Here is a 26,669-nt window from a genome sequence, read left to right as displayed (position 1 = left end):
CTGAGTTCCAGGGTTTCATTCCTTCTTCATTAGTACCATCCCTCTGGCATAAGAGACCATCCTGAGCTTAGAATTCAGTCTTCTCTAAAGTTCTACTGTTCTTAAAATTCGGGTCAGGCCCTCCATACTGTCTGCTTTCCAGCTGCAAGTATGAGGATCTCTTTGTTTAGGTAGTGATTAACAGATTTAAGCCCGTCATTTATTCTTTTCAACATATTAGAGGCACTTAGCAATAACCATCAAAACCCATGGTTCTTAGTGTTACTATTTCTCTTTTCGTAAATATCAGGCCATCATATCAGCTGGTGTGCCTCTTCCCCTGGAGCTCATCCAGTTTCCTACAGGTGAAAGTTTGGGCAATGGCACTGTTATAACATCCCAGGAACTATCAACATTCCGCTTGTCACCATCTGGCTAAGCAGTGATCCAACATCAGAACTCCATCCTTAAGGCCCATTTGCTGGGACAGTTACCTGAAGTTGGGTTCCTTGGAAGCAGAGGCTGAGATAAAGTCTCTTTAGTAAGTGATTTATTATGAGAAGTTTTTCAGGAGAAGAAAGGAGAGGGAAGAAGGATGGCATGGTGGGAAAAACCAAGCATGGATGTGGTCGCAGCTAGAGGCTAGCTCTAGCTTGATCTTCTGGGGGGTGCACGAGCATGAATCACACCACACATTGGTCCCACCTTGGGGCTGGGTCCAAGAGGTGTTAACTCCAAATGAAGCTGGCATTGGCAGAACGTGATATTTTGGGGGAAGGGTGGCATCCACAGCCAATCCTCACAGCGGATGGGAGATGAAATTTCTGCCCCAAAAGGGAATTTTCCAGGATACCAACACCCTCCACTATGCCTGTGAACTGCTCTCATTTGTTTCTTCAATAGCAAACACTTCCTTGAATTTCCTCTCGAATTTTTTTTCCAGTCTAAGTCCCATTAGGCCAAAGTCATTGTACTGAAAAGAAAAAAAATTTAAGGACAAAAATAACAATCCTCCTTGTCAGTGTTATTAGACACCTTGCAATCAAGAAGTTTGAAGACCTTGCTTAAACACCTAAGTTACATTAACCAGGTGACACTTAAAAATTCATGCAGCTAAGAGTAACTGTTGTTTCCTAAATGCACAATTACTTCTCATTAAGCAGACAGGGATGGGAAATCACTGCTTACCTGAGACCTTGACTTATTTGGTTTGGGTTGTTTATTTTAGTGAGACTTAGAAAAGTCATCTACGTTCTTTGCAACCATCAAAGAGCTAGTAGTCTAACTACAATCAGCCATCTCCTTCTAGTCCTAAAGGACTTCTAGTCCTCTCTGGTGACCCTGTAAGACTACACACTCCACTCACATGCAAAGGAGTCTGAAATTGGGACTTCTAAGAGTTTCCAGTGATTTTATCTGGGGAGAGATAAGAAGGGTGACATAACTTTAAGAAGCAATTCTCTCCTTGGGTTTGAAGCAGGCAGGACTCCACTGTTCTTTGGGGACACCTGGAGCAAGGGAATGAGCTCTCAGGGGCCTGGAGTTCTGGTTACAGAAATAGCTTCTGACTCCTCTGACTCACTCTTACCCTGCTATGGTGAGCTTACGTCCTGAATTAGAAAAGTCACTCCTTTCCAGAACACTTCCTTGTGCAGGCTTGTCATAGGGTGAGGGAAATGTAAAATTTTCCAGGCACCAACTATGAGGGCAGAGTGACTCAAAGGAAAAAAATGAAATGAAGGCTGGGAGAGCCTGTACCTTGTAAGACACCCTGTGGTTCTGAAAGATGAGACGCATGTCCTGCACGAAGTCCCCTACTTGGCGATAACCCTGTTCATTCAACTTCTTCTTGATTTTGTCCAACCACATGGGTTCCTTCAGGTTTTGAGAAATCTCTCTAATCTGGTAAGAAAATAATATCAATGGAAGAGTTACTGGCATAGTTCAATGTCCCCAAATCCAGCAGAGACACAAGGTACAGATAATGGCGGCTCATGCTGTCTCATGGGATTCAGATCACAAATTTCTCCAGCGCCTGTGTGAAGGGCCCAGAACATCACAGTGGCCTAGAAGTGTGGTTGGTTGTTATTACTTACATAGTAATAATATGGGATCTTCGAAAAAAATGAGCTCTCTGAATGGCAATAAATCTTCAAGAGGAGGAACTCACATTTCTGCGAAAGAGGAAGGCTGTGAATAAAAAGCCGTTTGGGTGGGAGGGGGGTGTGTGGGGGGAAGCTCTTTGGAGACATTAAACCCATACACATGCCCAGGCAGAGACATGACTCACACCAGTGTTCTGGAAGTTTCCCCAAACATGTTTGGCTCTTGGAAACAGACATGTAATAACAGAGTTATTTCTTCCACAATCAAGTTCTGGTATGATTTCAGCATGGCTGAGACATGGCTTGGATAAATAGACTCCTTTGGGGCGCCCTTCCCCTCCCCCTCTACCTGTTGGACTTCTCACATGTACAGGATAAGGAGAAGGCTTGGGGATTGCACCCAACTCACCAACTGCTCCTCAGGCTGCATCTGTCTCTCCAGGGCCTCAGATTCCCTGTGACATGGCTGCCTTCCAAAAGACTCCATCCTGCAGATGGTGCAACTCCATGGGCTCCTAAGAGGTTGGGCATGAGTGGACAAGGGCCAGTGCCCTGAAAACAGACTCTGCTCCAATGGCTACCACTATCCTCCTTTCAGGCATGGCTGATGGACACAGCTGGGAGATTAAGGGGTGCCCCAGAGTCTCTAAGACCCCCAACCAGAACTTAAGCCCATGACCCTCCTCCCATCTACAGTGGCACCAGAAGACTCAGTGCATGGAGGGTGGTGTCAGGGTAAGTGGTGTGTTCTCCTTCCCTTGGCTGAGCTGCTGGGAGCACGAGACACCCTGCCTGTAACACCCAAGTGTCCAAACTGGGCCTTAACCCCTTGTGACCCAGGTTTCTATCAGCCCATTGAGCTGTGGTAAAATGCAGGAACCAGACCACATTTTCTGCCTTTTCTGAAAAAGCACAAAATGCAAACAGTTGATGTTCCCATCTTTGTGAATAGGAGCCTAGGCCAGAAAACACCTCGAAGGGACAGTAGCAGTATGAAGGCAAGGGATGCAGCCACCAGCCTCAGCATCCCAGCCTCAGCAAAGAACAGTATTATTTCCTGCCAGTGTCTTTAAACATCTCTCTGGACCATACTACTGGACCCCAATGTCCAACCCTGCTTTGTCTCTGCTTCGGACACGTAGGTTCCTCCTATTGCGGGGGGAAGGATTCCTAATCAGGGCCAGGGGACTTTATCTCACAAACCTCTCAATTTCCACAGGTGGGATGTGACAGTATTCATGAAAAGATCTCGAACAAGTATCACAGCAGAACAGCTTTCCTCCTCTCCGGCACATCTCACATATGTTGGAGTTTCCCAGCTAGAAGATGAAAAAAATGTCCGTGTCCCTGGTAAGACCCCGACAGACCACCGCTACGGGAATCTAGAATTTGAGACCTTTGTGCGAACCTGCCTGGACACATCTAGCTTCTCCCTGAGGTATGAAGGAGCACCATGGGGTGGAGGCTTCAGAAAAAGTTACCATCTTCAGTGACGCTTGGGAGGAGGAGCCTGTGTGTCATGCCAGAAAGTCCTCCCTATAAAACCAGAGTATCTAACACAGAAAGACTAGCAGCAAAACAAGAAGATGGTTTTATAGGAATCTGAATACTATTATTCCTTTGCAGATAAAACAAGTTCCCAAGAGAAAGTGCTGAATGTATTTGCCTATGCCACAAGGAAGACAGACTTATGGAAAGATGAAATTTTGAGAATTTAATAAGATAGCATAAACCCCTTCATGTGGAAAGTGATAAAAGATGAAAAGACACTCATTAACAATATTTTGAGTCTTGTTTTGGGATTTGGGGTGAAAATACTTATGTTGAATGAATTGGGTTCTGGTTATTTCTTTTGTTTTTAAGAATGGCCATGTATGAGGAGGTGCTAACCCCAATGAACATCTAGCCAAATTCTCCCATTCAATGTTCCAGGGGATCCTCAAAGATACCTCCACTGGGGCTGAGACTGTTCTGGCATGGAGCTGTGGCATTTTTCTTCTCATCAGTGCAGGCACTCATAGATTACTGTCATCAGTCTCTAGGAAGTGATGACCCCTCTCCCCAGAAGGACAATGAAATAACAAATTCAGCCAATGTTTAAGAATCTGTCATTTGTATACTTCTTAACAGATACAACTGTTTGTTTCTTAGTCCAGCTGCACACTAAACTCATCCAGGAAGATTATATAAAATTCTAAAATCCTGGTCCCAATGCCAGAGATACTGAATCAATTGGTCTGGGTGGGTACAGCCATTGGTGTTCTTTTTAAATTCATAAAATGGGTAATTTGTGCATCAGAATCATTTGGGACTTTTAAACAATCCTAATGTCCAAAACATAGCCTAGATTGAATAAATCAGAATTTCACAGAGTGGAATCAGGCAATGTTATTTTTCAAAGGTCCTCAAGTGATTCAGTGTTGAGTTAACCCAAGTTGAGATTTAGCCTGGTTATTAGGCATGGGGATATTATAAGTCAATGTTGAACTGGACCATAGTATCTACCCCTGGAAAGATTATGAACAGGGGTGAGGGTCTATGTCTATCCCAGACAAGCCACACAACACTGGAATTGAGGGCTGTTTAGATGATTGAAGACTCCTTCAGTTGGCCAAGTGTCAAAATCAGTGTGGATAAGATCTAAATATTGTTGGGGGATTGCTTTGAAGGTATAGTGTACACAAACCCATCCGAATACCCCTCCTCTGTTGGGTGTACTGTGTCAATCTTACTGCTTGATATCCTCTGTGAATGCTGCCCCCTGGAGTTGTACAAAGATCACTCTGCTTCAAAAGTCTATTTTGAGGCAATGAAAGGAAATCAAAGTATGATTTAGCGTAGCGAGAGCAATCACCCATAATTTTGGCAGAAGTTATAGAGGTAGCCATATGGGACCACGTGATCCCATATTGTGGGGATTGTGTGATTGGCTACGTGGTGATGGTTTCAGCCCTCACCACCTTAGCACCTTGATGGCTCCCTTGAGATTGGAGACATGGCCTCCAAAAAAGACCACTTGCCCTGCATGCACTTATCTGCAGGACTCACAATAGGGTCTACCCCCTGGATTATATCACCAGCTTGGCCGAGCCTGTTCTTTCTGGTGGATCTTAGCTCTGCCTGTACCTTGGAGTGGATGTTTGTGATTTTCCTTTCCTCCCCTATTGCCTTATTTAAAATGCTATTCTCCCAAATTTGCTCCTTAACCCTAATCTGCTGGCCAGCTCTAGCTATTACCACTTTAGGCCCTGGTTCTAGAGACCCGAATGGTCTAAAGTTCTGCCTCCCATACTCACTTTCAAGGGGAAATGAGGAAACAGGAAATTTCCCCTGAACAAATAGGAAAAAATATTTTCACACAGAGACACCAACTCCAGAACCACCTCCCTGGTATGGGTGCTGCATCTGCTCTTCTCCACTCATCACACACAGTGACACATTCCAACTGAGTGTGAGCATGCTTCAAGGAAACAGCAATGACAGTACATAGAGGAACAAGGCCTCGATTATTCTGGGGTTACAGGTGTAGTACTTACTTGAGGGTCAACCAAGATGTTGTCATGAGTCCTTGGTATTTTCTGTTGAAAAGAAAGAAACACTGAATGACAATATTGAATACAAGGATTGCATCCATCCCTTATTTAACAGCTATCTGTGGAGGAATTCAAGCCACAGTCTACCCATTATTTCATACTTTTTGTATGGACCTATATATCTACTTAGAGAATAAAAAGTACCAAAATACCACTGTTTGGCCCAATGCAAATTCAATTTCCTGGATTTCTGACCCAAAGTAGACCTTTATAAAACCAGGCAGGGAGTCCAGCCCTGATTTCCACAGATGGAGTTGAAGAAACTCCACTGGTTCTTCTATTTTGAAGAACCCTCAGGCATTTTTCTCTACCTTAGAAAGTATCATCCCACCAGGAAGAGGTGCAATAGGAGAATCAGGTTGAGAACTCATCATCAACAGTCCCCAGTGACCACAGGACCCAGAGTCCTGGAATCCATGGAAACATACCAGAGAATTGCACTGACTTTTGCAGTCCTCTTAGGGCACAGCCTCAAAGATAAAATGTGCCCAAGGTCCCCATTGTGGCAGCTTTTCTTCCAGAGAAGAGGTCATCCTTCTCTCTCCTCCCTCCTTTTCTTCCAGAGAGAAGGTCATCCTTCTCTCTCCTCCCAAAAAGATGTCAGCTGGGAGACTTTTCAGAGGTAATTGATTATCACTCACTAAACTTACAGTGCTTTTGCATATTCAATAGAATGACCAGGCATCCTTCCCTCTGTAATATGGTTTTTATCTCCAGCCCAGAGCATAGTAGTCATAGACAAGTGTGATCCATGGGACAATGACCTGAGAAGTGTCCAGTCATTGCCTATCTCTCTGGGTGACCTAAAATCTCCCACTCTTCCCCAGGTTAGAATTTGAGGTTGAAATAATCCTTGAGGTCAGGAATATTGTTTCAGTCAACTTTAATGGCCATTAGACATTTAGTATGGACTTGATAATTATACGTTGAATGAGTAAATAAGTGAATATTACTTAGCTTAGGAAAAGAGATTACTTGCTATCTCTTAAGAAATATTAGTATACAATATACTGGAGGAATATATTATTTTGCAACACTGCAACTGTCACCAAAAGATATTAGTGGCCCTTGTCAGGAGCCAATAAGCTATCATGTGATATCAAGAGTGATACTGAAGTTTCTGAAAGCCAAGGGGCTCCAACAGCAAAAGAGATTCTGGGAGACACAGAGGACCCATAGGGATAATAATGAATTGTAAGATCTTCCTTTCTGGGGAGTTCGTGGAGAGATGCAGAATATAAAGGCAGCTGAAGCTTGTTGTAGGAAAGTATTGCACCCATGGATAAGGGTAGATACTGTTGATAAGAAGTTGCCAGCTGACAAGGGTAATCTGACTATTTTATCTTATTTTTTAAAGTTTATTTTAATTTCATTTTTTAAGTAAGCAGTATGACCAACATGGGGCTTGAACTCATGATCCCGAGATCAAGACTCACATTCTCCACTGAATGAGCCAGTCGGGTCCCCCAGAGTAACTCTTGACATCTGGGAAATGATACAGATGCTGGTCTTTAATATACTAAATTGATCAAATAATAGTTTCCCTTTAGGAAATCCAGTGGATGCAATGTCCCAAGGACTGAAAGTTCAAATGATCCAGAACATCAGAAAATCACATTCCCAGTGGGAGATGATGTTTCTTTGGCCAGCTAGGTATGGCCTATCTTAGAAGTCTATGAATGTCTTAGATGGCCATTCTTACTTGAAGTATGTGAGAATGACACTTCTTTTCTCCCCCTCTTTCTCAAGTTCTTGTTCATACTCGATCTTGGAAAATCCATCACCTTGTCCTGAATCTACACTACACTTAACCTGTTTATTTGTTGTCTACATAGACTTCTTCTATAGAGGAAGAAACCATTTTCTCAGATAGAAAAGAGGTCTCTACAGCCCCCCGCCCCGATGTAGCCAAAAGGGTAGCATCAAAGTAAACAATTTTCCAGATCTGCCCCTCCCATATGATACATCAATCTCCCAAGAAGTTCTATCCCAACAGCATCATCCTCAAGACAGGCAAGTAATTTCCCCTGAGAAAAAAAGGTCTGTGTGTACTTTTTAATGAAAGGTGAAAGGGGATGAAATGAATCAGAAAAGAAAATATGCCTTTTGTTTCCGATCTCATGAAATGATTTGGTTTTGTCTATGTCCCAGAATGGACTATCTGCTAGAAAGGAGTTGTCTGAATCATTTAATGAAATCACCATTAGATTTCATTAAAGTTGGACAATAGTAACAATGATTTAAAAAATCTGTATTTGAGTTGAAGATGACCCTATATCACCATTTCCCCCCTAATATTTATTTATTCACTTAAGAGACAGAGATAGAGTGCATGAGCAGGGGGAGAGGCAGAGGGAGAGAGAGACAAACAGACCACTTGCTCAGTGGGGAGCCTAACATGGGGCTCAATCCCAGGACATTGAGATCGTGACCCGAACTGAAATCAAGACTCAGATGTTCAACTGACTGAGACATCCAGGGGCTCCAACCCTATCTTACTATGAAATTTTTTTGTATTGCATAATCATGTTTGCTTTTACAACTTTGACACCCTTACAACATCTGCATCTACAGTTAAAGCATATATATGAGGTCTGTTTTGATGACTCCTTATCATCTCTACCTCAAATGATTTATCATTCAAAGAAGATCTTGCCTTTTATACAGCATAATGTTCAAAGTAGCAACTCTGAAGTCACATGCCCCCCAAAAAAGGGGGCGGGGGTTGGAGGAAGCCGAATTATAATTATCCAATTGAATACTATGAATAATTGTGCATATAACATCAGTTACATGATGAGAACTTATAAAAAGTGACTAATAATCACCTTTCTTCTCCTGAAATATTTTCTTGGAGGATTGTGTAGAAGTTCTTTCTGAAAGATAAAAAGATCCAAGTTTGTGGCTAGCCTATGTTTCTATTTTGTAAGTCTGGCACTTCCAGCCTCCTCCCATATATTTCTACCTGGATGTCCCACTGCCAGATCAAAGCCAGGATGGCTAAGTGAAAAAAATATCTCCCTCTTCTCAGCTGTACTTCTAGAATTCAATCAGTGGTTAGAATTGCAAGCATTGGAAAATCATCTTTGGAACATTTTTCCTTTCTCTTGTCTTTTTTCCCAAGTTTTAAGAGGTTTTCCTTCATCTCTTTGACACCTCTCACTTCCTTTCCATTCTCACCAATGCCACTCATGCTGAATCCATACACCAGGACTATTCAATCAACACACATTTGTCCCATGTGTACTGAGTATCAGACATTCTGGACAATCTTGGACACATAAAGATGGACAAACCCTAGTGGTATCTTGAAAGAAAAAGAGAATGCATGGAAGGATAAGTATAAAACAGTATAATAAGGGTCTTAGTAGTGGGCTCATGGAGTCCAGGGAAGGGAGGACCAGGCCAGGTCGTTCAGGGACTATTCAGAGAAGGGAGACATTAGTTGCATATAGGTATCTTTGGGCTGAAAGACACTGAAATCATTTCAAGCCCCCAAGGTTGTCTGAAATATTGTTTTAAATATGTCATTGCATGCCTCAAAAGACCTCACTGATTTTTCATTGTCTATATTATGAGTTTAAACTCCTTAGGCTAACATTAAATCCTTCGTAAACAAACCCCATTGATGGATCACCCCTTAATTATACACAGCTAGTCTACCCCAACCCACAGAGCTACTTTTGTTGTGGTTCTGGTTTTTATGCCATTCTTTTTCTGGAGCCTCCTTTTTCCATTTGTTTGGCTGTAGACAGTCTTGTTTCGGTGCATGAAATTTTCTGCATGCACTTGGGTCACAATGACCTCTCCCTCCTTCAAGCTCTGGCCTCTATGCAGACAGAGCCCTTTTATAACATTAATGTGCAACATTATAGAGAGGTTAAGAATGTGGGGCATCTCTCCCTGGGTCAGCAGATAAACTCAGGGGCATCAGATTTTTAGCTACAACTCAACAAAAATTTGGTGAGCAAATAATGACTGTACAACAAGGAAAGTCCCATCTACTCCAGTCCTTGGAATACCTCCATTAGCCATCGTAGGGGCCTCCCACCACAACGCACACTCATCCTCCAGTTCTTTGATTTTTCGTGGCCTCCTTTGGCTTCAAATTCCTTGGGGGTGAACCATCTTCCATCCTCACTCTGTATACACTTCTCCAAGACTCCTGTAAGACCAAAGTAAGTTAAGCTTCAGTCCTCTTTGTCTTCAGAACTCAGATGATGAGCTCCCACCACAATGTATCTGGAACTGTCACAGCCAGCGAGACAAGAGGGAGTAGGGTTGAAGGATAGGAGAATGAAGAAAGGGAGTGTGGGGAACAGGAGGGACACAGGCAAACGTGTCAAGCAAGTGCCAAAGTTTATTTTGCAGAGTTCTGATTTATACCACACAGTAAGGGAATCGCCTCCTGTACATCTGGTGCTAGTGTCGATTTTAGCCTGAGAGTAGCTGGCCATGCAGAGATATCAGACAGCCTTGACCTTCGAGGTTTGGACACCTAGGCCATAACTCAATATTCACAAAACACAGGAGCCTTATTAGCTTAGTCTTGAGACAGCAGCTGCAATGGCAATAAGCCAAACCTTACAATGTTCTCATAACAATCACCAGGGAGACACGGTGGCACTCTAGCTCGCCACCTGTGAAGGTCCTCGGTTGAAGAGGCTCCCAAGAACTGTTGTTCTATTGGGTTAACCCCTTCTAGGCATGAGGCCCTCAACATGGAACCACCAAATTTGGGCTCAAGATTTATAGCAGGAGAGTCTAGCTTCCATTTTCAGCCTTTGGAATGCCCAAATATAGCCTGTAAGACCCCTTAAAGGAGATTTCCTGCCTTGGGGCAACATTTCTTTAAAACTTTGTACAATAAAAGGTTATAATTACCATCAAAATCAACCTTTTAAAAGTATTTCAAAATCATCTACAAAGGAAAAGCACATGAACCTGAAGAGTGAGAGGATCTCAATTTGCTGGGGACAGAGAACAGACCAGTTTCCAATAGCTCTTGGGACAATATGAAGGAAGAACCTCAGGTTGATACTGAGCTTAGAATGGTATCACCTGATTCTGAAGCCTTTATTATTTTTTTAAATCCAGTGTAATGGCATTATTAAGCAGAGCTTTTCCCTTCCCTGAAATCATGGATAGCTGATATTAAAACTAATTTTGAAATGTTACCCAGTGGAAAATTAAGCTATGTATAAAAGATAACCATATGCTAAACAGCATTTCTCAATCATTGGGGAAATGCAAATCAAAAATATCATGAGATACCACTTCATAACCAATAGGATGGTCATATTTAAAAAATCAGACAATATAAAAAAGAAGTCAGACAATAGCAAGTATTGACAAGGATGTAGAAAAATTTGGGCTCTCAGACATTGCTGGTGGGAATGTGAAATAGTGAAGCCGCTGTGGAAAACATTTTGGTGCTTTCTCAGTAAGTTAAATGTAGATTTAGCATATGATCCACCAGTTCCACTCCTGGGTATATAACCAAAAGAATGGAAAACATTTGTTCCCACAAAAACTCATACATGAATATTCAAAGCAACATTATCCATAATAGCCAAAGAGTAGAAACAACCCAAACTGATGAATGAATGATGTACATGGTTTATTCACACCATATGAAATATATTATTTGGGGAAAAAATGGAGCACCAATACATGTTAACACATGGATGAACCTCAAAAACATCATGATAAGTGAATAGCATGTCATAAAATGGCACATATTATGTAATTTCATTTATATGAAATACCTAAAATAGGCCAATTTATGAAGCAGAATATAGATTAGTGGCTGCTTAGGGCTGGGCACCAGGATGAACTGGGAATGTGTACCAACTACAAATAGATGTGGCATTTGCTTTAATGGGGGATAGACACATATGTTCTAAGATTAGATTGTGGTGATGGCTGAATAATCCTGGGGAAACGCAAGCAAAATTCAACGTTGAATTGTACACTCTGAGAGTTGAACTTCATGATATGTGATTATATCTCAGTTAAGCTATTGAAGTATTTTACATGGATTATGTAAATTAATTCCTCACAGCTATACTGTGAGGGCTGTCCAATTCTAAATTCTGTGGTCTCACTGCATCCAGCACCCTGTCCTGGTGGTAATCATCCATAAGGGAGAAGGATATGAAGATTGAGGCTGAGGGCCTCTTCCCTTTTATCTCTGGTTCACTTCTCTTTGGTTCTTTGGGCATTGTGGGAGTGATCACTTAATATGTATAATTTCTGGAAGTATAAAAATGTCATCTTAGGGATCCCTTCCTCCTTTCCTCAATTCCTTGAATGTTGTTTAATTCACATGGGTAATTCCATACTGTAAATCAAGTAGACCATGGAACCTACCTTGTTTCAGTCTCTTCTTATATAACATCCCCTTCACCTTACCACAGGTGACAGGAAGTATTTGAGAGTGAAAATCCACACTATCATCTCTGCGCCTTCTTGACCCTGAAAGGGAAGATTTCCTCATTCCACCTCATTTTGCAAATGCACATGCACCTCTCTAACCTTGTGGATTTTGTTCTTGTAAAATACAGAGGTGCTTAGAGAAGTCTATGCTACAAATCTCTAGCATCAAAGGCTTTCTTCCATGTGATATTTTTGATACATAACTATAGAATGTCTACCTCCATCTTATCCTTCAAATCCCACACAAACCAGAATGCTTTTATAGAGAAATAAGTCTTCAATAAAACTGCCTTATTCCCAATCTAGTTAGCCTTGCTGATTCTTACATGACCATGAATTCTTACATGAAATTCTTGGATTTCAATTTCAATATAAGAATTCAAATAAATTCTTATATGATTCTTATATGAAACACACAACAGCTACCTTGTTCTGAAGGGGGGTCTCTCGCGACATTATTTCACCACAGTTAGGTAGCTGGAAACAAAGTGAGAGACTGTACTTATGTCTCCCTAATTGAGATCTGACTCACTGAGCAGAGAGAGGGGAATGAATGACAGGGTAGCCCAATGGAGATGATGTCTGCCTTCTTTGGTTTTTGTCTCTGTCTCTTGTTCTTATTCTTGTCTCTGCTTTGCTTCATTTCTCCCTCACTAAAAGAGGAGCTAAAAGAGGAGCTCAGGAACTCTAGAACAATCTGCACTGCAGAAGGGGAGGTGACTGGCGACCTGACTGTGGAAGTAGGGATGAAAGGTCTTCAAAGTAACTAACTCAAGAAGGATGTGTAGTTGATGCTGCCCTTCCAGCTGATGTTTAGAACCATGATGGGAGGAGGGAATGTCTGTGGTCCAGTGTTGAGCTGGGTAGACTATCAGAACTGCAATGGACTGAGAATTATTGGCTTAATTTTCTCTCTTGCTCTGTGCTCAAGTGACAAGTCCAAGCACACACAATCAGAAGTAGAGAAAGGCAAAGACTACTGACTATGACTCCAGGCTACCTGCAGTGTGCAACCTGTGACTCTCTATGTAGCAAAAGAAGGATCAACTAAATAATGTGGGTTATACGGCAACAGATGATTTCCAGCTCAAAATTTATCAGTTCAGTGAAGACGGTGTCATTACACTGGCCCCTGAACCCACATGGTCTGGTCACCAAATTACTTGTTTGTGGGATTATCTTGTTTCTCTTGCTGATGTATTTTGAAACTGACCCAAATTATATACATCTTTCAATAGTTAGTAAAGCTATCACGCAATTAGGGAAATGGGTTTATTACTAAAATCACAGAAACCAGGAAAGCACAGGAAATTAGCTGTTTAGTTATTGAAAGTTATTCCCCTTTTCTTCTTTACCTCTTGACTGGAATCTTTTCTGTGGGGCCCTTTCACTATGAATTCTGCCTCTCCTTTTCCCTGATAAAATAGAAAAATATAATAACAATCACAGACATGCAGTTGCATTGCATATATTAGTGCTTTTCAAAATTTCCATTTAAGTATAATTTCCCCAAAGCCTATCTAATGGATAAAGAAAAACATATAATCCCTAGTGTTAAGATACCAAGAATTAGATAGCTAATCTTAGGTTTACCTTATATTTTATTTTTCATAGTCCCACATTAGTAAAACAAAAAACAAGTGAAATCAGCATTCCACTGATACCTCAAGCACTCATGTGTTAAGGGCTTAATAGATGTCAGTTGTACATCTACTAATTTACTTAGTCTTTCCAACAAACATATGAGATCAAGATGATGATTACTGCCATTACAGAAACTAAAATGTTCAGAGAAAATTGGGACAAAAACTATAAAGTTAAGTGAAGGCATTCCAGGTTTCTTCTTGTGGAGAAATGGAAATAAACAGATGTTCTGTGAGGGAAAACCCTACGACAGGTTTTACACGTGAGACACATTCCACACACCTAGAATGAAGTCATTTATACGTTTGTGCTGAAAGCGATAATAAATGTGACCAAGGGCTTTGTTTACCTGGGTTTAGACAAAAAATACTAGAATCTAAGAAACTACCAGAAGAAAACTAACCAAGAAGAATGGGTAGAATTGAGTCTTCCAAAATCTTAATTTCAAATAGTTATTAAGAATTGATTTGGTAGGTTTCTGGGGAGTAGGGAGGGAGGGAGAGGGTGGTTGGGTTATGGACATTAGGGAAGGTATATGCTATGGTGAGTGCTGTGAAATGTATAAACCTGGTGGTTCACAGACCTGTACCCCTGGAGCAAATAATACATTATATGTTAATAAAAATAATTAAGAAAAAAAAGAATTGACTTGGTAGGTGTTGCATCAGGAAATGTTCTTACTTTTTGCAAGTTTTGGCTATGGATATGCATGTCTGTTTGCTGTCATTCAAATGTGCTTTAGTTTCTTCTTTCTGTGTTCAATGCCCCACTATCTGGTGGTACTAAGTGGGATTATGTAGACCCCATAAGGAAATATTTTCCAGACTACTCAGTCCTAAGTGCTATAAACTATAAGCAGATTATGAGCATATTAGATCAGCAAAGCAAAAAAAAAATCTTTCTTTCAATTAAATCCAAAATTGCTTGGTAAATAGCCCCACTTTCTGGACTTTATCCTACACAATTACTGAGAGAGTTTTCATCTCTTCAAGACCAAAATGGCCCCATGGATGAATATTGATAATTAGACTTTATCACATCAGACAAGTTATAGACTCGCAAGTCATCACTCATTGTTATTTAACCATTACAACCTGGGGACACAAAAATTAGTTATAACCTGTCTAACATTATTTAACCAAGATAAAATCACTGGAAACAAAAGATTGGTAAATTTCTATAAGAAAGTAAAAGACTTGGGTATTACCAGCCATGGGCTAAGGAGAATAACTAAAAGGGTGAAACTGTGGTTCTCAAAAGACAGATTAATCATTTGCCCCCTCTTGGTTTCTCCCTCCAGAAAGTGGGATCATCAGCCAATAGAAGGTCATCTACCCAGTTAGCTCTCCAAGGGACTCTCCTCATCTCTTCTTCACCCAAGATGGTAAAGTGGTTATGGACTCTCTGGTGCTCTCTCATTACTCTCCTGAAGGTCTATGCTCATAGTAGCAAGAGAAGAGATCCAGATATCTTACTCTTACCCTCCCATATCCCAGCCAGGCTTGGCACTAAAGCTCTAATCTTAACTTTGAACAACCCAATAAATAGAGAGCTTTTTTGGTCTCCATCTGTCCCTCTCCCTGGTTACATCTTTCCTGGGACTGGTAGCTATGTTAAACTTATCTTTCATCAAACCCATTAGGCCTAATATTTTTAGGGAGAAAAAGGAAACACACTGAAATCCATTCTAGCCTGTGAAGCTTTTGATAGAAGGAAACCTAGAGCTTAAAACCAGCTAATTTATAATACAGCACCGTTGTGTTTTCTTTTGAAAATAGAGTGACTAAGCAAGACAGGATCTAACTAATTTTTGTGTCCCCAGGTTGTAATACCCATTTAATAATATGGAATCCCCCACCATAAATTCTATCATGGCATTTAATATATAATTTAAGGTTTTTTTTTTAATTGTTGGGCTTGGCATTAATTAATCTCTAATAGTAATTGTGACACAATTTTAAATTATTTCCTGTTTTCCCAAAATTTTAGTAAAAGTCTCAGTAGATGGGAACGACTCACTAAGTGCCAAGGAGGGTAACCAACTGTCCCAGTCCACCCAGGACTAAGGGGTATCCTGGATGCAGGGTTTTCAGTGGCAAAACTGGTAATGTCTTGGGCAAACCAGGTTGTGTTGTTCACCCTAGTTTCAAGCAATCCGATCATAAGGCAACGGGACCAAGTCACCTATGTGACCGTACAAAGTATCAGTGGAACAGGTTATGCCAGCTCTAGTTCTTTACTCATATCCACACAGTAGAAGAACGGCTACATTTCTCTGCAAAAAAGTCAAGCAGTGGTGACAGACCACACTGTGGAGTTGATGAGAGAATTTCATAGAGGAAAGGGCTAGCAATTGTGTCCCCTGCATTCCCAGTGTTATCTCTCCAGTGACACACTTCCATTTCTTATCTCTCCTCTCTCATCCATCCCCCCTCCAATCCTGAGGTGGCCCAAACCAGTAGCTGTTGAGTGTGGGTGGAGCCAAGCGAGAATGTGAGAAGAATGTGACCATGCCGCATCCCCACTGCAGGTGGCCCAGACAGAGGTTTGCTCAGGCTGAAGGAGGGGAGGTGCTTTGAAATGGAGAAAATATTGAAATTTTAATAATAGTCCCAAAAGGACTCTTAACTACTGAAGAGGGACTTAACTCTTGTGACATGGGAACAGGAAATCTATCAGGCATGCCCAAGTCAGGAAAAACTCACCCAGAAGGTAGATTTGAAAGGGCAGTGAAAAAAAGAACTTATTTTCTACCTGTAATTTACCAAGTCTGGCCATGTTAATAAACCAATGATGCAAGGTAAAGAAATTTCCACAAAAAGCAGATAAAACTCAGGGAAAAGATTTTAGGTCCTGGGCAGATAAAAACTATTATATAAATGCAAACAATTTATAAGCCTGGCTCCAAATGGGTTTGCTTTCTAGATTTTGCTGCTCTCAAACTGACTGATAACTTAAGCTGTCAGTTTAAGTTTGCTAAATTTGTATTGACCCATGGGGCCAAGTGGAAGTGGTACAAACTTTATCTTACCCCTGATCTCGGCACTTCTTTGCAGACGTTTTTTCACTTTTCTCTCACTGGAGACCAACTGGTCAGCAGTGTCGCTTCTTTCTGGGGATAAGCAGGGGAAGATACAGAGTTGGACAAAACAGCAGTTGACATGAGAGACCAAAAGCAAGTGAGTAAACACCGGATTCAATTCTGAAGCCCCTTTTCCTATTCACTCAGCCAAGAAAGCCTGTTTATGGTAAGGGATCTCACACAGGTGTCTAGAGCATACTCTACTTTTAGGAAGGAAGAGTTTTAATTACGTACAAGATTTTATTGTACTTTGGAAAGTACAAAGTGGTTTAGAATTTATCTATATGTTTATCTATGTACACCTAAAAGAGAATGATATAATAATTAAATCCAAATATTTGATATTTTGAAAATAAGTATTCTTAAAATAGATGCTACCACATTTTTTTTTTTTTTTTTGCCCAAACAAAACTGTACACATTCACCAACAGGGTAGTCATATAAATTGACAAAAACATAAATACATAGATTGGTGAAAATTAATAATTTTAATTGGACTTCAAAATCTTATTATATGGCTCTGTTCTAAAATTGATGATCACATAAGTCTAGGTCTCATTTTCTAGAAGGAAGGAGTGCTTTAGAGCACTACTGAGGGATGCCTGGGTGGCTCAGTTCATTAAACGTCCCACTCTTGATCTCAGCTCAAGTCTTAATCTCAGGGTCATGAGTTCAAGCCCCACATTGGGCTCCTTGCTGGGCCTGGAGCCTACTTTAAAAAAGAAAAAAAAGAAGAAGAAGTAAAGCATGACTGAAATTAAAAATTTTCAGAGGTCCAACTAGAAGTAATACATAATCTATTACTGGAAATGTAGAACATAAAAATTATATGAGATATCACTATTCTAGAGAGAACCATAATTAATTTGTTCAAAAATATTCCCCTAGGCTTTTGTCTCTGTATATTTTACTATTTAAGCAATATCTTTTCATTTCAAAATTTGAACATGTTTAATACTTTCCTTGTACACACATACACTTAAAAACACAAGTAATAACATAAATATCACCTATATTCCAATGACCATATATAAGCCACTGCATATATTTTTATTGATGACCATCTATTGATTTTTCCATATATGCATATCTGTGTCTCTCTCTCTATAGACTACTACATATAAATAAGAATTTACAAATATCTAAAAATACATTTGTACAAATATATATGTTTTTGGTTTTTAACCATGTGCACAGGTGCATGCCCACGTACACATACAGGCTGTTTTTTGCATTTGGCTTTCTCTGGAACATCTTACCAAATTAATACAAATTTTTTGACCCAGCAGAGAAGCCACATATGGAGGATGGCACTGTCTCCTGGGATTATTTAGCTCTGGGTGATTCCGTGTTGAGCACTAAACCATTTTGTGCAAGCCACTAAGTTTTCAGGCCTCCTTCTTTATAGCGTATTAGCTTATGTCCTCGTGGTGCAGCCGCTAGGAAAGGGTCAGGGCCCAAGCAGGGAGATAAGAAGCAAGGCCTTACACTGAAGTGCTTACCTTTTTGATTTACTCTTCCCTGATATCTCCTTTTAATCCTTGTCCAGGCATGTCCTTTCTTTTTTCCTTCAAACAAAAGAGAATAGCGTTAATCATTCAGAGCTGTAAATATAATTCTCAAAACCACAGATGTTAGTAGTTTCAAGTACTTTTTAAGGCCACAAGAAGAGGATGAAATTCTTAAATACCAGCACAGCTGTGTGAGGCTGACTACGGAGTTATGCTTTACTCCACACAGAGTTGGGAGACTACAAGAGACGACCTTCCTTTGAAAATTAAAAACCAAAACCAAAAAACACTAAAATTGGAAAATAAACAGGAGTTTATTTGGGTGTCTTAGCCTGAATGACCACCTTTGGGGACATATGTCAATGTTTCCTCTTCAAGTGTCAAATGTGTCATGAGGAGGCACATTCTTCATAGCTGGATAGCGTCATGGATAATATGCCATGTTGGAAGTTGGGAGATGTTCTCAGCTTTGAAGTGGAGACTTAAACAATCTCTGTACTTGTAGTTGTGACACAAATCCTCCCACTTCTGTGCCATCTAGTCCTGGAGGACTTAAAGAAACCATAGCAGGTTATGTGTTGTGCAGCATATGAACACATAGGAGTGTGAGTAGACCACTGACACTGGGTAAATAGAGATCTTATCTTGTCACCATTGTGAAATAAAAATAGCCAGCTACTAGATTTTTACTGCCAAGAGTGAATACCCAATCCATGGAGGGAGGCCTTGTGACTCCCCCTTGAGATTCCCATTCTATTCAGAGGTAGATCTACTCAGACTCTAGGACTTACAAGGCAGGAAGGGCCTATAAATAAAAAGCCTTGCTCATCAAATGAAAATGATATGTGCAAGAATTCTGGGATTTTTCCCTGTTGGTACCATGGCTTTCCAAGACCCTGCCCAGGCCTGTGTAGGGGTTATGACTATGTGTCAAGGTCGTGATAGACCTGTTTGTCTCTCAGTGGGGAGAGCCACATCACAAGGGACTTTGTTCCTGACTGCTCCAGGACACTGATCAGGCCTTGACCTCCTCTGGGAGCTATCGGGGGTGCCTCAACATCATCCACATTTCAGCTCACAGACCAGCTGACTCTGGCCACACCACTGTGGCCCTAGAAACTCATATGTGTCGGAAGCATGGCCTGCACCATTAGTAGTCCGACAATGGTGCCCTTTATCAAAAAGCTCCTTCCAATACTCTGATTGTCTGACTCTATGTCCCTCATCTCTTCCTGGACACCCACCTCTGGAAGGCTCCTTGGTCAGTGAAGGCAGCTGTCCCCAGAAAGGGATTAGTTCCTTCCTGCGCCATGATCAGGATAAAAGTGGTGGGGGATTAGTGGTGTTAGAACAATTCTGAAAATTTAGGATTCTGTTCTGCCTGCTCTTGGAGATGATGCCTCATTCTTTCTCCTATCAGTTTGGAGGACAGAGCCTTCAGAGAGCCTAGGGGATTCAGATTTAATTCTGATCTGATTACATTTTATGAAAATGCCCTTGTCCCACTTGTATCTGACCTTCAGGATAAAAGTCAGAATGGGAATAGGAGATCGTAAGGAAAGGAGATGAAGTTACAGCCACCAAAACAGTACACACAGATTTTGTGGCAGAAAAGGAAGAGCAAAAATCCAGACACCTGTAGAGCCTAACAGGTATGGTGGAAGGGGAAGCATTAATGATATCTGTCTTGCAGAACTGCCTGAATCCTACCTCCAGAGAGAAACTACCCCAGTACATATCTCTTACCACAGACATGATGAATCTACCTTTCTGCATCAGACAAGAAAACAAAGATTGGCCCCAGCATCTACACATCCCATGCAAGATTCCTCTAGACATCATTCCTACCCCTACTCTCAGTCACTTGGGATGGTGGGCAGTTAGGGAAGGCTGGTGCCACTTGGTTTGTGTCATGGATAGAAAGGACAGATTGGGATGGACTATCCTCAGGAAGTGTCCCCCCCAACTGAACCCCACCCCCAAATCAGGGACTAGATGCAATGAATGAAACTGGGAACTCCAAGGTTCATAGCCCGCCAAAGGCCCACGTTGGAGGTACCATCCATCTTCCTCTGGTTGATGTATGTTCCATTAGGGAACCTCAGCAACTATAAATGCTTCCCTTTCAGAGCCACCATGTGTGCCCCTGGAATTGCACTTCTTGTGTGGAAATGCACTTCACTTGACCCCTTATGCAAACATGGTAAATTATACTTTAGGGTTGTCATTAGAGACCTAAATCATTTATACTTTATAAAATTTGTTAAATACTGTAGGAAACAAATTGAGTGGATTTGGTCTTAGCCTACACTGGCCAAATTAATCAAAATGGCTGATGGAGTGGTGTCTTCATGGGTAAATTTACCAGGATCTGCTGTGTTTGGTATATTTGTGGGAAGGCAATTTTCCATGGCATTTCCACATGCCTCAAAATATCTTTTTGGCAAAGGTGTTTGAGTAACAAATAACCTTGGAAGCCAAAGATAATGTAACACTCTAGGTCAGAGAGCAGCTTTGTTTACTGACCTGTATAAAATAGAAAACTCCCTCCTCCCCCCAGAGGAGATTTGTTCAAGCTCCAGCTAATAATATAATGTTTCCTTCAAGGATAAGGTTTGAGCAGGTGTGCCAGCAGCTTCCTCCTAAGACCGAGGTTTCTGAAGTGTGGTATTCCTCAACTTGAGCACAGCCTGTCTGTGCTGCCTCACCCCCAACATGGGTTTTCAGGGAGAAGAACTAATGTACCTATCCTATATCCCAGACATTTCATTCCTAGGTATTTATACAAGGGATCTGAAGGCATGAAGCCACAGAAAGTCTTCTACAAGAATGTTAAAGTTCACTGCAGCTTTTTCATATTAATGAAAAACAGGAAACACTTGCAGTATGTGTCAATAGGAGAACATATATACAAAATTTGGTATACTTATATACTGGGTGATACTTTGCAAAGAAAACGAACAAAATGTTGATATATCCAACAATGTGAATAAATCTGAAAAATATGCTGAGTTAAAGAAACCTTACAGCAAATGAGAACATGCTCCAAAACCTCGCTTATTTAAGGTTTTAATACAAGCCAAACCAACCTGCTGAGAAAACTTAGAAAAGTGGCTCTCTCTTATGAGTGATGGATAAGTCTATACCAAAGGACATAAAGGTTCTTTGCAGGGGGATGGTCATGTTTTGTATCTAGATAAGGATTTGGATTATACAGGGGGAATGCATTTATCAGAATTCATCAGATGATTCACTTCATATTTGTGCATTTCATTATAATGGTTATCTTAAAAGAAAAAGAAAAGAACTGAAAACAAATAATGAATTCTAGTTAACGATATGCAGGTTGAAGTATTTGGGGGGAAATACAGTACTGGTATCTGCAATTGAAGATGAGTTAGTGAAGAGAAGGAACAAATGGATAGATAGATGGAAACATGACAAAGTAAGAATAGTATAATGCTAATTATGAATCTACATAAAGTATCTTGGTGTTTACACAAAATTCTCCCAAGTTCTCTGTCCCTAAACTTTCCATGATTCAATAATGGCAAAAAGAGCTTTGGAAAGAAAAGAAAGATTATTTACCAACCAATGACACTTAGAATAAAAGAAGAATTTTCACCCACCACACAATAATTTGATAAGATGGCCCATTAATCACCTTACTGTACTGAGGAGAAATAAATGTCAACTTGAAATTTTTAATCTTGCTAAAAAAGTTCAATCAAGGCAAATTTGCAAATATAACACTTAGAGAGTCTGCCACTTAGAGATCACTCACTAAAAGAACCAATAGAGTTAAGTCAGCTGAACAAAAGTCAAACCAAAAAACAAGAAGAAGAAAGAAAGAAAAGAAAAGAGCTCTTTCCCATCCTGGAAGATGGTGGGTGACAAAGCTGAGACACCAGAAACAAGGAAGAAGGAACTGGAAGCCAAGAAGGCTGATGCTGTAGCAAGGTTAAGAAGGGGAACCTCAAGGCTAAAGCACCAAAGAAGGGGAAGGCCGACTGTTGCAGAAACCCCATCCTTGTCAGAGGAAATGGCAGGTATTCCTGATTGGCTCTGCATTCCAGAAAGGCCAAATACAAGAAAAAGTAATCAACAGCTAAATCCAGGGTTGTAAAGGAAAAGTTTCTTGCTACTGTCACAAAACAAGAATGGCGGTAAAAAATACCTACAAAATATATAGGTATTATCCTACTGAAGATGTACCTCGAAAGCTGTTAAGCCACGACAGAAAACCTTTCAGTCAGCATGAGAAAACCGCAAGCTAGCATCACTCCTGGGACCATTGTCATCCTCACTGGGTATCACAGAGACAAGAGGGTGGTTTTCCTGAAACCAATGAGCAGTGGCTTGCTACTTGTGACCAGACCTCTCGCCCTCAGTCGAGTTCCTCTGGTAGAACACATCAGAAATTTGTCATTGCTGTCTCCACCAAAATTGGTATCAGCATTATGATAATCCCAAAACACGTCACTGAAGCTTACTTCAAGAAGAAGCTGTATAAACCCAGACACCAGGAAGGTGAGCTCTTTGACAGAGAGTAGAAGAAATATGAGACTACAGAGCAGCACAAGGGCAATCAGCAAACTACGGTCTCACAAATTCTGCCAAAAACCAAAACTGTTCCGCAGCTTTAGACTACCCACACTCAGTGTTTTCTCTCACAAATGGAATTTATCCTTACAAATTGGTGGTATTAAATTTCTTACAAAGAACCTAATTAAGTAACTGATCATTTAAAAAGTCAAAGAAACAAGAGTGAGCATATAAAATTTTTTAAAAATTTAAATTAAGGAAATATCAACTGCAAAAAAATGGTAATAGTTTCAACATTTGTGATGAAAGAAAATAAAAAATAAAATGATACAATATTACACAACAATAGCTTCCTGGTGATCAAATGCCAAATATATAGTGAATCCCCATGTTCAGACCTTTGACATCATCTAGGATTGAGGCACGCTAAAGAGATGCCAGAAATCTCATCTCAAATTTCCAAAATAGCAGAGGAAAAGAACGGAATATAGAATTCAATCTCAATCCATCAGAAAGCAGGGAATGAACATAAAAACACAGGAAAAGAATGGTCAACAGTAATATAGAAGATATAAATCCACATATATCAGGAATCCATGAAAAATGCAAAGTGAACTGAACTATTAAAAGATTAGGATTATCAGAGAAGATTATTTTAAAAACTAAGTGTTACTATAGGAAACATAAAACACGGCTGTACAAGAGGCCTTAATGAAAAGGGAATTTTAAAAATTCAAAGATAAAACATTAAAAGTTAAAACAACAATTTTAGCTTTCCAAGAAAGAGAATTTAAGGTAAAAGAATATTTAGAAGGATAAGGAATAAGATTGTGTGATTGAAAAAATCCACCAAGTCATAGCAATCATGAATTGCCTAAAAGTACTTAAAGTAAACAACAGAATAAGGAGGAATTGGCAAATACACAATCATGTGGGAAAACTGAACACATCTTTGTGCAAACGCAATACAGCTTAATTTAGAAGATTTAGAACAAAGTTGTTCTTGACAAAGAAGATGTATATGGGGAAAAGCTAGAGCCCAATATACAGTATTTTAAAGTGGCATAGGTCATTTACAAATATTGACCATACATTAGTGTGCAAAGGAACTTTCAACAAATTTTAAAGAACTGATGAGGTCAGTTGTTCAGACTGTGTTCCAGATGGGCATCTTCCATTCCTATTTAACAGAATACCTGCATTATTAGAGATGTCAATGTGTCTGTACAATACCCTAGTTTATAATGTCCCTTTCAAGCTCCCATGGCCACCAGCTTAAGATCTGATCAGTAAAGTAAAAGCAGGATATTGTTGCGGGAAGAAGAGAACTCTAGGAAAGCTTCTCAGAGAAGAGATAGACCTCTACGGGAAGGTGTATTTTGCTCTTCACCCTTTCTCCCTCTGTTGGCCTAATACATAGACACACGGCTGGAGCTCAGGAGGCACTTTGGACAATGACATGATTTTTTTTTTAAAGATTTATTTATTTATTTAATTGAGAGATAGAGAGTTTATGAGCTGGAGGAGGGGCAAAGGGAGAGAGACAAGCGGACTCCCCACTGAGCAGGAAGCCCAGTGTGGGGTTGGGGTTCAATCCCGAGATTCTGGGATCATGACCTAGGCTGTAGGCAGACGCTTAACTGACTGAGCTACCCAGGCACCCTAGGACACCCTAGGACAATGACATGATCTGGAACTGAAAATCAGAAGAAGCTCCAAAGTGAAGGGCCCAAAGTAGCCAATACAAATTAGAAAAAGAAAAACAAAATGGGAGGTCTTACACTAATAGATTGCAGCACTTACTATAAAGCTATAGTAATTAAGATGGTATAGTATTGGCATAAAGATAGACATATAGATAAATAGAAAAGAATGTCCAAAGTTACACCCAAACACGTATGGGCAACTGACTTACAACAAGGATGTCAAGGTAATTAACTTATTAATTCAATGCACAAATGATCTGGGACAACTGGGTATCTGAATGTCAGAAGGAAGGAAGAAAGGAAGGGAGGGAATTCTTGAAGTTCTTGAAGAAAATTTTCTTCAAGAAAGACTATATTTTCTTCAAGAAAAAGTTCTTGAAGAAAATATAGTATCTTGAGTAAAGATTTCTTAAATAGAACTGAAAAGTTGCAAATTATAAAAAATGCTGTTACAATTCAAAATAAATTTTGCTCTTTGACACTGCTAAGAAAATGAACAGAGAAGCTACAGATTATACAGTACATAACCAACAAAGGACTTCTATCCAGAATATATTAACTTTAAAACTAGAAAATAGACAACGCAAATAAACATGGATAAAATATTTGAATAGACAATTCACTAAATGAGATCTATGGGTGACAACTAAATACATAAAAAGATGGTTCAGCACCATTACTCATTAAGAAAATGCAAATTAAAACTATGAATTACCATTACACACCTATGAGGATGGCTAAAATTAAGATTAGCAATACAGAGTGTTAGTAAACATATGGAGTAATGGGGACTTTCTACATTGCTGGTGGGAATATAAAAAGATACAACATAAAACATACTTTGGCAGATCCTTAAAATGTTGAATATGTACTTATGTTCATATGACCCAGTAGTATCACTCCTACATATTTACCTAAGAAAAATTAGATCATATGTCCACCCAAAGATTTGTATGCACACGTTCCTAGAAGTGTTATTTGCAATAGCCAAAAACTAGAAACAACTCAATGTCTATCAACAGGTGAGTAGATCCTTGGAATATCCATATAAAGAAATACTTCTCAACAGTAAAAATGGAGTGACTAATGATGCACATACCAGCATGGGTGTGTCTCAAAAGCTTTATGCTAAATGAAAGGACCATGAGGGGCACCTGGGTGGTTCATTTGGTTGAGCCACTGCCATAAGCTCACTCAGGTCATGGTCCTGGAGCCTTGGGACAGAGTCTCATATCAGGCTTCCCCTACTCTGTGAGGGGCCTGCTTCTCCCTCTCCCTCTGCCTGCCACTCCCCCTGCTTGTGCTCTCTCTCTCTTTGTGTCAAATAAGTAAATAAAATCTTTTAAAAAGGGGGACCACGTGTTGAAAAACTGTGTACTGTATGAAGTCATTTATATGACATTCCAGAAAATATAAAACTATAGTGATAAAAACAGATCAGCTGTTGTCAAGAGCAGGAGGGTAGGAAAAGGGGTACAGGTTCACTGGATGATGGAGATGTTACATGTGATGACTGCAGCATTACATGACAACACATTTGTTAAAACTCATCTAGTCATCCCTTAACAGAGATGACTGCTAGTGTATGAAATTATATCTCAATAAAGCTCATAAGGAAAGTAAAAATGTGCAAGATCTACAGAAAGAAAACTAAAACTTCGAAGAACATAAAAGGTGATCTGGAAAAAATGTGTGGTTCATTCTCCTTCAATTCTACCCAAACTAATCTGCAATTTCAATGTATTTTCACAGAATTGGGGAGGTATTGGGGGAAAATCTTGACTGATTCTAAAACTCATCACAATAAGCAAGCCAGGATTACTGAACTCTTATTTCCTTTGCCTTTGGAGACGTATCTTTAAGGAAGTTATTGTGGCTGATGTCAAAGAGGTTATTGCCTAAGTTCTCCTCTAGGATTTTGACAGATTCCTGCCTCACATTAGGTTCTTTTATCTGTTTCAAGTTTATCTTTCTGTATGGTGTAAGAGAATGGTCGAGTTTCATTCTTCTACACATAGCTGTCCAATTTGCCCAGCACCATCTATTGAAGAGACTGTCTTCTTTCC

General features: G+C 40.1%; 1 protein-coding gene and 1 pseudogene across 15 annotated transcripts in view; one reads left to right on the top strand and one right to left on the bottom strand.

Annotated features, from left to right (window-relative positions):
• Nucleotides 1-512: 512 nt before the first annotated feature.
• LOC132013626 (nuclear body protein SP140-like protein) overlaps nt 513-26,669 on the bottom strand; it is a 68,757-nt gene continuing 42,600 nt past the window's right edge. For 11 of the 15 annotated variants that reach the window (XM_059393679.1, XM_059393681.1, XM_059393680.1 and 8 more), the window contains 12 exons: nt 18,344-18,409; nt 16,791-16,871; nt 13,471-13,530; nt 12,050-12,154; nt 9,700-9,842; nt 8,506-8,553; nt 5,621-5,662; nt 3,288-3,403; nt 2,494-2,599; nt 2,076-2,153; nt 1,738-1,881; nt 513-952 (listed from right to left, as the gene is read on the bottom strand). In XM_059393679.1, coding sequence (XP_059249662.1) covers nt 845-952; nt 1,738-1,881; nt 2,076-2,153; nt 2,494-2,599; nt 3,288-3,403; nt 5,621-5,662; nt 8,506-8,553; nt 9,700-9,842; nt 12,050-12,154; nt 13,471-13,530; nt 16,791-16,871; nt 18,344-18,409 — 1,097 coding nt within the window. In that variant the 3' untranslated portion in view covers nt 513-844. The remainder of the gene's footprint in view (nt 953-1,737; nt 1,882-2,075; nt 2,154-2,493; nt 2,600-3,287; nt 3,404-5,620; nt 5,663-8,505; nt 8,554-9,699; nt 9,843-12,049; nt 12,155-13,470; nt 13,531-16,790; nt 16,872-18,343; nt 18,410-26,669) is intronic. The other 4 variants (XM_059393687.1, XM_059393689.1, XM_059393688.1 and 1 more) reach the window with 4 other exon arrangements.
• Nucleotides 22,236-23,081, top strand: LOC132013324 (large ribosomal subunit protein eL6-like; annotated as a pseudogene).

Source organism: Mustela nigripes, chromosome 3 (assembly GCF_022355385.1).
Source record: "Mustela nigripes isolate SB6536 chromosome 3, MUSNIG.SB6536, whole genome shotgun sequence".
NCBI lineage: Eukaryota > Metazoa > Chordata > Mammalia > Carnivora > Mustelidae > Mustela > Mustela nigripes.
The sequence above is the reverse complement of the archived record's forward strand: the minus strand, read 5'-3'. Positions and strand labels throughout refer to the sequence as shown.